Below are 13682 nucleotides of genomic sequence, written 5' to 3'. Positions count from 1 at the left end.
TACACTAGGAGCTTTTAAAAAATAATTGTTTTCCTTGGGTGAGGCAGTGATGTGTAAGTCTCCCATCTCTGTCATTTTGAGAAGGTTGGATTGTTTTTCAATGTTTTTTGTGCTCCACAGTGAATATGGAAAGTTTGTCTAAGATAGGTTCTAATCATGAATCTGTTACAGGACAATGTTCCCAAATGGTAAAATAAAAATCAGTAATGCATCTGACTTACTTTAGATCATAGAATTATAGAAAAAAACATCATCCAAGTCATGATAGTTGTCATAAATTATACTAATAAACAGTTGTATCAGTTACCCAGATCAGGTGAAGTAGTTACACGGAGTAAACATATGGGCTAATTCCCTTCTTAATCCTGCAAAGCATGTCATGATTTTGGGGTCATTTTTGAGTCAAATGGTTTGCCTCTGTAAGTTTCTGGAGCTCCATCTAGCTCTCTTGGGGGATGCTGAGCTGACACAAAACACTTTGTCAGAGTTTGGATATCGTTCTCAAACTGTAAATCAAGCTCTCTTTTCAGTTGTCCTAGTTATTATTTTCCCATTCAACCTCTTTTTCTTCATGTTGTTTGCTTGTTTGACCTTCTCCAGGTTGTCTTCTTACTCATCCCCTTTGGTCAATATGGTGTGCAGCCCTGAGGGGTAAGAGTATGAAATCATAAAGTGATATTGGACAGCAAGATTGTAAATCATCTAGTCTGAAATGTCTGTATTTACATCACTTGAATTGAGGGACGAGTTTAACTGACAGTTTTTAAATATCTCAAAATTTTATGTGTGGCAAATACTGCTCCAGTTTGTCCTAGATTTACAGTTCTTGTTTTGGGACTGGACACTTACCTTGTTACTAGTGGGCCTTGGCTAAATTTTACATTCATGCATGTGTAAAAACAAATATGAGAGATAGTTGTCTAAATGTGTGTGTTACAGTTTACTTTCCTTGTTGCCAGACTTGGAAAGTACTAATCACGTGCACCCAGTGTTGAGCACTGACAGGGAGACCTAATGGCAGAGTCTCTGAGAACCATCTCTAAGTACCTGCCTGTTCTTCATGTGGAAAGGCAGTTCTGTTCCAGGCTAATGCTGTTCCTGGATCGCCTGAGTGTGATCTGCTGGAAAGTGCAAAGGCTGATTCAGAAGTGGGTACATTTAATTGTCAGGAACAGATCACACTGGCTCTGTGGGAAGATGAAGAACAGTTGCTGACAATGCAACGAAGCTGGTGTTCTCACTGGCCAGATGAAGCTCCTGCGTGTGTGATGCACTGGGAAGCTCTGGGTCCCCGCGTTTATAGGGGTGGTGCTGTTCTTCTATTTCTACTTCACCTTTTTTTTTTTTTTTTTCCTTTCCTTCAAAGAAGTTGTGGCTGTGCATTTAAAAAGAGCAATTCTCTTGCTGAATTTAGAACTTAAAATTCCCGGTGGAGCTGTACACGGGCTTTGTTCTCCCCACGTTGGTGGCTCTTTCCACGTGTGTGTTTATAACTGGTCTGGAAAGGGAAGTGATTTGAAACTTTGTCCGAATCGCTTCGACCGCGTCTCCGTTGCCGGGTTTGCCTGTGTACACCGAGGCGCACGGCTCGGGGGTAGATATAGGTCATGAAGTAGTCGTGGCTTGGAGAGAGAAAGGTCTCTCAGAGGCCAGAAAGGAACCCGTGTCGGGGCGGACCTGCCCGCAGCGCCGGGCTCTTTGTCTGCGCCGGGCCGGCCGGGAGCGCAGCGCGGTCGGCGGGTCGGCGGGCCCTCGTTAGCGCTGCCCGGCCTTTCAGCAGGCTGGTGTTTTATCCCGCCTAGCCCACGCTATTCTTCCCGGCTTTAAGCCTGTTATTCACAGGCGGCCGTGCACCGGGGGCACGGCACGACGGCTGAGCTTTAATTGCGCGCCCCGCTCCGATTTACAGGGGTCAGGGGGGAAAAGCGCCGGGCTGTCAGCGCGCTTCACCTGGCGGCGATCTTCACCTTACATTTAAAGGAGTTCGAGAAACGCGCGAAGCGGGGCTTTTTTTGTTTGTTTTGTTTTGTTGCTGTTTGGTGTTTAGTTTTTCGGCGGTGTTTGTGGAAGCGGTTTGGCGGTGATTTGATGAAAGCCGGTGTGTGTGCGGCGGGGGTTCCCGTGCCGCGGCCGCGCAGGTGCCGGGAGCGGGCGGGCGCTGATTGAGGGAAGCAGATGGCAGCGCTCGGTGGCCGCCGGCCAGCGGAGCAGGTGCTGGTCACGTGGCCGCGGGTTGCCGGGGCGACGCCAGCGCTCTCGGCGTGCGGATGAAAAGGCGAAGGGGGCCCCGCTTCAGCTGCGGCTTTTTGTGCCATTGGTGGCAGCCAGAGCGGAAACAAGCGCCGGCGGGGAGGGAGGGGAGCCCGCCGGGCACCGAGCGAGGGAGGAAGGGAGGGAGAGACGCGCGCTGCCCGGCCCCGCCGCCTCTCGGGGCTCGCCCTCTGGCCGCGCTCCTCCCGCCGTGCCAAACTCTGCCCCCGCTGTGCCCGCGCTCCTTGCGCCGTGTCGAACTCTTCCCCTCACCCTTTCGTTTTTAATTTTTTTTCTTTAATTGCACATGTTAAGGTGGGCTTTTTTTGGGCTGTGTCGAGTCCTGTTAATTTCACAGGATCACAGGGTTGGAAGGCACCTCTGGAGATCATCTCATGCAAGCCCCCCTGCCAAGGCAGGGTCACCTAGAGCAGGTGACACAGGAAGGTGTCCAGGTGGATTTTGAGTGTCTCCAGAGAAGGAGTCTCCACAACCTCCCTTGGCAGCTGTTCCAGTGTTCTGCCACCCTCAGTGTAAGGAGGTTCTTCCTCATGTTGAGGTGGAACTTCTGTTTTTGTTTCTGGCCATTGCTCCCTGTCCTGTCACTGTGCACCACTGAAGAGAGTCTGACACCATCCTCTTGACACCTGCTATTGAGATACTCATACATTAATGAATCACAAAAATTTTAGGAATGGAAGTGACCTCTTTAGATCATCTAGTCTCAGTCTTCTCTTTAAATAGGCCCAGCTCCCGCAGTCTCTCATCATAAGAGAGATGCTCCAGACCCCGAATCATCATTGCGCCCCTCTTCTGTATCCTATCCACTAGTTCCTTGTCTTTGTTTCACTGAGGAGTCCAGAACTGGACACAGTACTCCAGATACGGCTTCACTAGGGCTGAGTAGAGACAATTTTGCAATAATACAAATCTATGTTTTCAAAATTCACAGTCTTTTCATGTGTAAATGGTTTTTGTGTGGTTTTTATTGTTTTTTTGTTGTTTTTTTTTTTTTTTTTAACTTGGAAATCAGTGTTAAAGCATAGGCCACAAGGAGAATATAAAGCTGTAGCCGAGTTGTTGCAGTCCTGAAGAGACAAGTGACTGTATAGGAAAATTTAAAATTAGAGCTCCAAAATACACTTTTGGTGGGCTAATGTGCTGATCAAATTGAACAAATTTAAAGCTGATGTTTAAATGAGAAATTAAAAATGTGAGGATCACGAAGAAAAAACAAACCCCGGGCAGTTTCCCAGGTATGAAATTAAAGTGATGAGAATGCAGAAGCCATATAAAAATGTCTGATATAGTTCTTGGTGACTTGTGCTTTTTGTGTGTCAGGTACCAGCACACAGCTCTGCTCTGCTGTTATCTGTCTCAGCAGCTTCTCTTAGCAAGCCCCTCACATTGGTAGTCGGCTCCTGGGAGCTGACCACAAAAAAGCTAGTAAAAACCTGCCTCAAACTCAAAGGGTAAATGTGTGCTTTAAAATACTAACTTCTACCATCAATTTTTGTTGCCATTTAAAAATTTCACCCCTGCCATGCTGCAGCTCGTCTCAGTTTGTGATTTGGTGATGGTATATTTAAAGATGTATTTTGATACATACATCTTCACCCATTTCCAAGCCTCTGAGTGCAGCTGGAGGCATGCAGTCCCAGCTCTTCAGGTGATGAACGTTTCCATGGGGGAGGAAGGGAAGGAACAACCCTCAAAACATTACTGTCAGTGGATATAGCTTTCTAGTATCGTGTAGATGCTGAGATACTACCTGGGTGTTTTTTCCCTCCTGTACAAGCTGCAGTTGCATGCACTGAGGCTGTATTAATGCCTTCAGCACTGACACTGAAGTGCATTTCCTGCTTGGATGTAGCAGGGATTGTAGAAGAAGATGAATTCAGTCCTTTGTTTGGTAGTGCTTACTCTGGTTCTGCTTACCTGGGCTGCACGGCTAATATAAGACAAGCACATGTGTAATCCTGTTTCTGTTCTCGTGTGTCAGGTTGTCTAAACACCTCTTTCAGAAAGTGCAAGTTCTGAAGAGAGCAGCTCTTCCTTTCCCATCTCATTTTTAGTATCTTGTTGAGTACACATTGAGTGTCGCTGTCTAAGGTCTTGAAGGAAAGAAGCAAAGTGTCTGTTAAGGCATGTGTAGTGTAGCCATGCATTGTTGATTTTGCAGTTACCTTGAAATTCTTAAGAAAGGCAGTTGAAAATAGTGAAGGTACTCAAAACAAACATCTTATAGATCAACTCTTTTTTTAAGCACCTCTTGCTTATGTTTTTCTACAAATACTGATTAAAAATACCTCTGTTTCAGTAGCAAAAAGCAAGATTCAGAAGCCAGTGCTGCAAAGAAAAAGGTTAACAAGGGAAAGGAAGGTTCTGAAAACTCAGATTTGGAAAAAACTCCACCACCATCACCTCATCCTGAAGATGAAGATGATCCAGGGGTTCAGGTAATGCTATTGTTGAAGTTCATTGTAGGCTTTGACAACTTAGAAGCATAAAACAATAATTCTCATAGTCTTTGTTACAGAGATGTAGGTATTTGGATATTTTCTGTGTGGTTTACAAAGAAGGTGAGAAATGTAAATCACCTTGGTGAATATTTTACAAAAACAAGTATTTTTATCATAATTTTGCTTTACAGTCTTGTTACTTGCAGATTTGTGTAAGGTGCTGCTGAGTTTTTATATGTTCTCTTTGATTACTGTTGCAGTTATGATGCTCAATGTTCTGTTTTGTAGACTTAATGCACTATTAAAAAGTCTTGCTTATAAGCTTGATGTTTATTCTTGCATTGCCTTTGCAAACCTTCTGAAATCAAGAATGAGATGTGACAAAGCAGAGTGTTGGAAACATGCATGTCAGGCACTTGTAGCTACACTGCTTTATTAGATGAAGGGCTTTTTTTGCAGGACTACCAGTGATGGGCTCACACTGATTAGTTTCTTCTAGACCACTGCACACCTATCACCTTCTGTCCAAACTTTGTTTCATGTAACACAAATCTGGAAATAGAGTAGCATATATGACAAATTCTGTGTGCTCTGTCATTGGACATGTTAAGTGGTCAGCTCCTGGCTTGCTTCTGCTGGCAGTTTAGAGTGGGCATTAAAAATAAGAATCCCCTTATGAGGAGGTGGGGACAAATTGTGGTGGGGAAAGTATGAGACTCCTATGTAGTCATACCAGTGTACATGAAATCCACTGCATTTGTCCATTGCATGTCGGGTTGTGGATGGGTTGCTTCTGGTTATGAGAGATGTTCAGACCAATGATCCACTGGGAATGGTCAAAGTACCCTGCCCTTGTTTATGCCCTTCCTCCCACTATTTTCAAGAAGAATATAGTAAAAAATGAAGTGTGAGCAATTTAGTATATTCTAGTTAAAAACAAAAGAAGCAGCAGAAGAGTGTGTTCTTCCTGACTCCTTCAGACTGCGTAGTATGAATTTGAGAAGTTGAATTAAACCATGCAGATGTTAAAACGTTTGAAGAATTAAGTTTTCTGTCCCGTGCTGCAAATCTCTGCCAACCTGATAAATGGCACTGGCAAAAGAAAAAGAAACTTCAGGGCTAGGGTGGAGTTTTTAGGTTAATTTGTAGGTGATTATATTCCATTTACAATTCAACATTTCTGCATGGTTTGCTTATTTTCAGTCTTGTTTTCAGTGGAACAAAAACTTTCTCTTTGTCAAACACAATTGGGTGAGAAACATTATGTTTGTTTTTTTAAGTAAATAGAAGTACTAGGGGACTTGCATAACTTTTTAATTAAATGTAACAAAGTATTTCAGGAAACATTTTGTTTCTTAGTACTTTCTTGTACCGTGCTTGCTGTACTGCACTTGCACTTCTTTGCATGAACTTGGGAAAGAGTTCCAATCCTGTTTGCTAGGACAGCTACAGTTAATAAACTTGTTATGCATTTCTCAAACAAGATTGATGTTACTCAGTTGTCTAAAACACAGTTGCATTCTTAGTGTTAAATCCTGAGCCTTCTGAAGAGATATTATGTAGTAATGCACAGTGATGCATTGTTTTCTTTAAAGAGGAGGAATGCTTGCCTTTGTGTGTTTTCATGCAGATTTTTTATATTCCATTATCAAACCTATTACTCACCTTCCTACCTGTAGATCAGTTAATGAGTTAAAGATCATCCGATGCAGGTAAATATATGTGTACTTTCTGTCAACAGTGCATAACAAACAGTTACAAAACCACATATGAATGTGAGAGGAAACAGGAAATTCTTCCAGTCAAAATAATATCAAATAAAGGCTACCATTATGTTTTAGGTATTCTTTCTGTTAGGGAAATGGAAGAAGAGATTTTTGGCACCAAATTTTATGGTTAGACTTACCTACACAGTCAGAAGAAAATTGGTATTTTCCCATCAGTGATCATGTAAATGAAGATGCAAATTTGTCGAGTGCTATCTATTTCGAAGTATAAAAATATTGGTTTGTGGAAACCCCCATAAGTTACTGTATTAAAGGTAGAAGTCACATCACTGTTGTTTAAAAGGGTGCTGTAAGCTTAACCTTTGCTCAAAATTTTCATTTTCAGTTAAATAAGTAATTTCTAATTTTGTAAAGTACACCAGGTATTCATGCTTTTAAAAGTATGATTAGCTATCTAAAAGTAAGTATATGACTTTGTCTATGTATATTGAGACTCAGGTGTGTAAATCTGTTGAACAAGCTACATAAATGTTTGCATGTATCAGTGAAGATGTGCAGTAGCTGAGAAAGATGTATAAATAAGTAGTGTAAAATATATAAATAAGTAGTGTATCAAGGCATTAAGGTGGGGGGGGTTTAACAGTTGATATTCAACATACTTTTAATTTGTACATTACTCCATTAAGATATTTGATGCTCAGTTGTCATTTTCCTTCAACAACATATGCTTACAGCTTTTCAAATATATAACATGATGCAGACTATCTGGGAAGTAGAATTTTATTGTTGTAAAAAAACAATATCCAGCACTAAGCATCAAGTTGCAAATTCTGTCAAATGCATGCTTTTATATTTTACAGGTTGTTTTGTGCAAGTTTGCTGAAGCTTTCTCTTATCTGGTGGTGAGGGTATGGGAGCACAGAGATCATGTTTTCAATTTGGGGTGGTTCAAGTTTTCCATTCTCCTCTATTAGTTTGGGGTCTTTTCCCATGCTGTGCTGCAGGATGTCTTTCTGAGCAGTGCTGGGTCAGTGAAGTGAGGAAATCGTATTTCATTGTGTTTCCCCTACAAGATAATCCCGGTACAACTGGGTGGATGGGGAGAGGAAGAAAGTGTGTTGTCACTGCTTAGCAACACAGTGGGCCATGCTGTGGAAAGGTGGTGTTTGGCTCCTGCATTGGCCATCTGTCAAAGTTTGTTATGGATGTGAACGGAGAGGTGCAGCTTCTTGGGTTTTAATTGCTTTCTGAGATAGGCTTCCTAATTTTTTAATGCTGTTTTAGTAATGTTAAAAAAGTGAAACACACCCCCCCCCCCCCCCCCATTTTCCACCTTGGAACAAGCATGAAGTCAGTTTTTGTTTGCAGTTTCAGTTTAGTTTTTTGTTTCATTTTAGGTTTTTGTTGTTTTTTTGCTTACAGAATTTAAGAATGGCTATAGGCAGGAATTCAGAATAGTAGTGTTGTGAGTCCACTATTTCTACCAAGGTGTTGTAGAAATTATAGCATTTACTGCACACTACTGTATTTAACAGTAGAACACAGAGAAATTTGCTCAGTTATTCTGCTTCTTATCAGTTTTGTTTCTCATGAAAAATATTAATGCTTTGTGTTCAGAAACGGCGCTCCAGCAGGCAGGTGAAGAGGAAGCGTTATACCGAAGACCTGGAGTTCAAGATTTCAGATGAGGAGGCTGATGATGCTGATGGTGTTGGAAGAGATTCTCCTTCAAATACTTCTCAGTCAGAGCAACAGGTCAGATATGAACAGACTGGAAAGATGGCCGTAACGGCAGCATTCAGAGATCAAATATGGACCCTTTTCCTGAATGATATTTGTACATGATTGATAGAGTTTGTCAGAAGGCATTAGTTTTTACCTTCTTTAGGAATATATCAACTCATGGCTCTGTTTACAAGCTGATGATATACAGCTTGAAAGTTCAAGCTGAGTTCTTTGAAATTAGTGGTCTCTAGCTAAAAGAAACCTAAACTGTACTGCTAGGAATCTAGAATGTACTTCAGAATTCAGTGGTCTGGCTTCTGTGACTTTAATAAACCACTCAAGCTTGTCCCCTGCTGCTAGGCACCATAAGAACTCCTTTATGAAATTACTGCCTTGTAGTACCCAGCAGGGTACACTTTATTCTCTGTGCAATGTAAATGATGGATAAAATAGTTTGAATAAGATGAGGGGTAATACTGCAGGAATGACTGTTGTAACAATCTCATTGTTTTGTAGTGCTTTTTCAAAGAACTACTTGATTTAACTGATGACCTATTGGATAATATATACATGTTCTTTGGTATTTCATTTGGCAGTTTGTTAAGCCTTGTGAAATATTGTATGTGATCTCCGTTGTTAATTGTGTCTTATCAGAAGGAGAATTGGGATGGTTTGCCTCCCGTTGTAATGGTGAATTAATGTAATAGAGAAATGCAGGCAGTTTTGAGGGCGATCGTGTGGACACCTGCACAGCCAACTAGAGCTTCTGAACATCATCTGCTGTTTAGACTGTATGGTGCTGAAAGCATGGGTATTATTTTAGGACAGGGGAAATGCTCATGTTGTTACATCTGTTTATCTGTGCATGTCAACCTTCTTAACTGAGAGCACTGAGAGAGCACTCTTAACTAGAGTTGCACTAGGTCTTAAAAATAGGCTTAAACAAGTATCCTTCAATCCTTTATTATGGTATTAAATCTCTTTGAGTCCTCAAAGTTCTTATGTTAGGGGGAGAATGTCCTCTTGGTATTAAGCTTCAGTTACAAAAATATTTATTTTAGTTTTTCTGATAAAGGAAGTCTTTAACAAAGATGCACTCCCATAACTCTTGTATGCTATTTATGATATAGGAATCTGCTGATGCTGAAGGTCCCATTGTGGAGAAAATCATGAGTAGCCGTTTAGTCAAGAAAAAGGTAAAACAAATCCCCTTCCCCCCATATTTTTAAATAGGCTAAGCATATTTCTGCTGAAGCCCTTACCAAGTTCTTGAAATACCTTGGATATTCACAATTAAAATATTGTTCTGTTGAATGGAGGAGGTTCCCTGAAAGGGTATTCAGATGGTATGCAACATGTTTTTTGATAGACATACACAAAACAGATTGTTTCATCTTTTATTAGTTTCTTGCTTTTTTTGATTTTTGCAAATATACACATGCCTGGGTGAAATCTGTGCTGTTCTTCAGAATGATAGTCATAGGAGTTTGAGGAATGAGAGAACTTTCCTGTACCCCGAATTTCTGCCTTTTCTAATAAACAAAAACCCTTGCCCATAATTTTTGCATCTTTTGATGGCAGTTGTGCTTAGCAGCTGAAACAAATTTGCATGTGACCAGGTATGATGCATACACAGGTGATGAATATCTTCCTTGTCTCTACGCTAAGATGGTGAAAGAAACACTCAAGCTCAGTGTGGTTTCCCTTATAATTCTGCCCTGGTTCCTAGTTAAGTTCTTATTTTGCTTAGAGATTTTTCTAATCTGCTTTACAACTTGATTGGCCTTTGCACTTCCAAAGTATTAGAACTCTGAGAAGGAAGTAGAAAAGAACTTATTCAAAAAAGGGCATGAGTATATTTATAGACTCTTTTGTGGAGCTAATTCTCTGAGTTGTACTATAGTTGGACAAAAAGCTGTCTAACTTAGATGCAGCATCATGTTGATCTTTGTTAACCAGCAATTCATCTTTGCCTCGGTGTTAATTTTCAAACTGGAGAAAGGAAATTTGCCTTTTTTCGTGGATCTTTTTTTTTAATGTCATGGTGGTTTGGAGTTTGTTTTTGGGTTTTTGTTTGGTTTTCTTGGGTGGGGCAGGGTTTGTGTGTTCAATTTTATTACTACTGTCCTAACATCATTTACAGTTTTGTAAACCTACATTCATTTAATGTCATGAGTGCCTGTGATTCAATCTGACCTGTTTATGCATTTTACACAGTGTAAGCTTCTAATGCTTTTTGGAGTTTTTTTCCTGTTTGGTTGTTTTGTTTTGTTTCAAGTCTAGAGCTGTATTTTGTGTTTCAAATCATAGGCTTATTTTTCGGATAAACTTGAGGCAATATAAAGTGAGTATTTACTTGCCCTGATGGTCTGCTAGGCAGGAGAGGAGAATGTGGTCCTTTCATAAATGTCTTTACATGGGAAGCTGTTTTTCACCAATTATTCTTCCCTTCTTCCTCTCCCCTGCAAACAAAGGTGTGATTACTCATGGGGAGTGTGTATTTTGCTGCAGTTTGTGGGAAGTGGTTGGTCTGCTGCCTACATGTCTTTGATTGCAAGCTCTGCTGGAGGCAAGCTCTATTTTGAGCTTTTTCTTTAATGTTTTTATGGATTGTATTTGCAGGTTTGAGGGGTGTCTCTTCTTTCCCTGCTCTTCTCCCTAGCCCTCTTCTCCAAATTTCAGAAAAAAAAAATGGATTTCAGGATGTTAATATTTAACATCTGAAGTGTCCAACTGTGCTTTTATTAAAGGTCTTTTACACTCTTACTAACGTCATCAAAACCCTGGTTGTTAGATTACTAATCAAAGTAAAATGGCAGCGTTCAGGACCAGTGCATAAAATAAACATGAGGAGAGGCTTCACTAGGAAACCTTTCAGTGGATTAGGTTGTAACAAAGATGTTGCATTCAAGTAAAGGACATTAGATAATGATTAGGCTTTTGGAGCAGTATTTTTATCATAAAATCATGCTGTTTTTCTGAGAAATAGCCTTGATCTAGTTCTGGAGTTACCAGATAGGATGCAGCACTGTACTTGCAGCCACCTTTGAAACGTACAGAGTAAAAGGTAGAACTCAGTTCCTGTTTGAAGTAAAAAAGTCAGTGCTTTTCACAGTTGCTCTTAATGTGGAATGTTGAATTCCCTCGAATACTCTTTTCTTCTTGCAGAAAGCATTTCAGTACTTGTAACACTCTCTTTCCAAACCTGATGAGTTTGGATGTTGAATTTTTTCCTTCAGTCTCCTTTGAATTCCTGCTTCTTAATTTCTAAAAGGAATAGGTAGATCTGATTATGTTATCCAGCAGAAATAGCACATATTATGGAAAGACAAGGAGTTTGTAGAATCTTGTACCTGCATGTTACACATGTGAGCGACTCTTTTTGCCTACTAGTACATGTGAGAATTAGAACTAATTGAAATGTGTACAATACCTACATCTCTTCCTCAAACTCAGTTTACAGTTTAGTGCTGTGTATCAATTGAAGTGGTTGGGTTTTGTGTGTTGCTTTGCATCTGTTATTAATGTGTTCTGTCTGCTATTTTTCTGGTAGTTGATAGTTGTGGCGGTTTGAGCTTTTTACATGGTTTGTTTTTTTCTTAGGTTTTTGTTGGTTGGTTGGTTGGTTGGTTTTTTGGCTTTTTTCCCCCAAGCTTTTGTCTCTACACCTGAGTGGCTTACACATCTAACTTTTGCATTAGCAGTGTTACTGCATCACCTCTGTGGCAATGGCATGCAAGATTTTGTGCTTTTAAGTATTTGCTTGAATGAAGGGGTCATTTATTTCTTAACTATCTGCAGAGACTGTGAATCAGATCCTGGTCACACCTGGAAGTGATAATTTGAAGTGTTCTGCATTGCCCAAGTCTGCCATGTGTTATTTTAGGATGTCAATGTAATCAGTTTGGGGAGAATTTTGCAGAAATGTTCTATCTCACCTTTTTACCTGGCTAATGCACATGTACAGGTAGTGAGGAGTGCACAGTGATATCAGAGGCATAAGCTGCTGTCTCATTTACCCTAAAGTGATATATTGTTAAGCTCTGCTTGAGTGCTGACAATTGTAATTTGATTAAATTTTTGCAGGAAGGCGTAAGTGCTGAATGCCAGATTGAGATTTAAAAAATATTTGTTCTGAAGTACTTTTTGTTTAGGTGAATCTTTGATGCGCTCTCATAGAACACCTAATAACATAGACCAGTTACTACCTATTAGACAATACCAAAGTCTGGTTTTGCTCATGAGAGTTACAGAATTTATCAAGATCTGCATTGTAAATTATTGTTATTAAGTTGGCAGCTGACAGAAAATATGTTTGACTGAAATGCTGCTGAGGGGAGTGAAGTTGGTTAATATGAAACCTCTGTGTAAAGGTGTTTAATGATGTTGTCACTGTAATACTGATAGATCTCAAAGGATTCTAGTTTAACACTAATCAAAGAGACTTGGCCTTAATACATTTTAGATAATAAAATAAGTTAATGTCTTAAAATTAGGGTTGACTTCTTAAAGACTAATTTTGCCTCAGGGCAGTGAATAAGTTCAGATAATGTGATCTCCTGCTTCTTTTTTCAATGCAGTTTTGATCTCTAAATATTAATATCATCTTGAGAAAGACTCTTCTAAATTTTTTGTTAAAAAAATGTCTTGATGGTCTTCAGATTTCTTCCTTTGACAGTGTCTTTGTAAGTCTCAGAGAAGTTTCTTTCCTGTGTTTGGGTTTAGAGGATGGTTTGGAGAGCTTACCTTCTTTGATAAAAGATTCAAGAAGATCAAGAAGTAGCACCAGTAATCTTCTTCCATTTCTTTAGGGAGTAATAGGTGGAATCTGGTGTTGCTTCTCTCTCTAGGAAGGAGTACAGACAGACTGTACTGGAATGATATCAATGCTAAACTGAATTCCCTTGCTGGTCAGGAAGTAAAGGAATACTGTGTGAATCAGGGACAGGGAATGCATGAACTTCACTGTGCTAGAACACAGTTTAATGCAGCTGCTGCTGTTGTTCTTTAATTGCACTGCTGTGGAGGTAAAATCTAGTCAGCAACTAAAGATGACAATTCAAGTTTCAGAGTAGTCCCTCTTGTGTGTCTGTGTGTATATATCTTAAAAATATATATATATATATATAAATACAAAAAATGTTGATTTATACAGCAATCAACACTTTTTCCTGTTTAATGTGTACATACAATATTTATTACAGATGATGTTGTCCCTGATGAAATGTATGAACCAGAAAATGTTGCTCTGTTTAAAATTTTTCTAAAGTTCATTAGCAAAAACAAACCGTTAATGTTGTGACATAAGCTGAATTCTAAATGTGTGCCTGGTGCACTGTCCTTAGTTTGTCCTATGGCTGGGTTAAGGAGTAATTCAACAAAGTATTACGTGCCATATGTTATGCAATACTTTGGCACCAGGGGCGAGTTAAGGGTAGCTCAACCCTTAGCACTGAATGCCCTTGGTTTTGCTGGTTTGTGTCACAACTTTAACCTTGCTTTAAATGTAGTTTTTTGG

General features: G+C 40.0%; 1 protein-coding gene across 6 annotated transcripts in view; it reads left to right on the top strand.

Annotated features, from left to right (window-relative positions):
* Window positions 1–13682, top strand: part of CHD7 (chromodomain helicase DNA binding protein 7) — a 131290-nt gene that overhangs the window by 78118 nt on the left and 39490 nt on the right. For 5 of the 6 annotated variants that reach the window (XM_066180720.1, XM_066180727.1, XM_066180702.1 and 2 more), the window contains 3 exons: window positions 4571–4709; window positions 8057–8194; window positions 9295–9360. In XM_066180720.1, coding sequence (XP_066036817.1) covers window positions 4571–4709; window positions 8057–8194; window positions 9295–9360 — 343 coding nt within the window. The remainder of the gene's footprint in view (window positions 1–4570; window positions 4710–8056; window positions 8195–9294; window positions 9361–13682) is intronic. The other variant, XM_066180736.1, reaches the window with a different exon arrangement.

The sequence above is a fragment of the Chamaea fasciata genome, unplaced genomic scaffold (assembly GCF_029207755.1).
Source record: "Chamaea fasciata isolate MVZ Bird 193981 ecotype frontalis unplaced genomic scaffold, bChaFas1.0.hap1 SCAF_1, whole genome shotgun sequence".
Classification (NCBI taxonomy): domain Eukaryota; kingdom Metazoa; phylum Chordata; class Aves; order Passeriformes; family Sylviidae; genus Chamaea; species Chamaea fasciata.
This window is presented reverse-complemented; position numbering and strand designations above follow the sequence as displayed.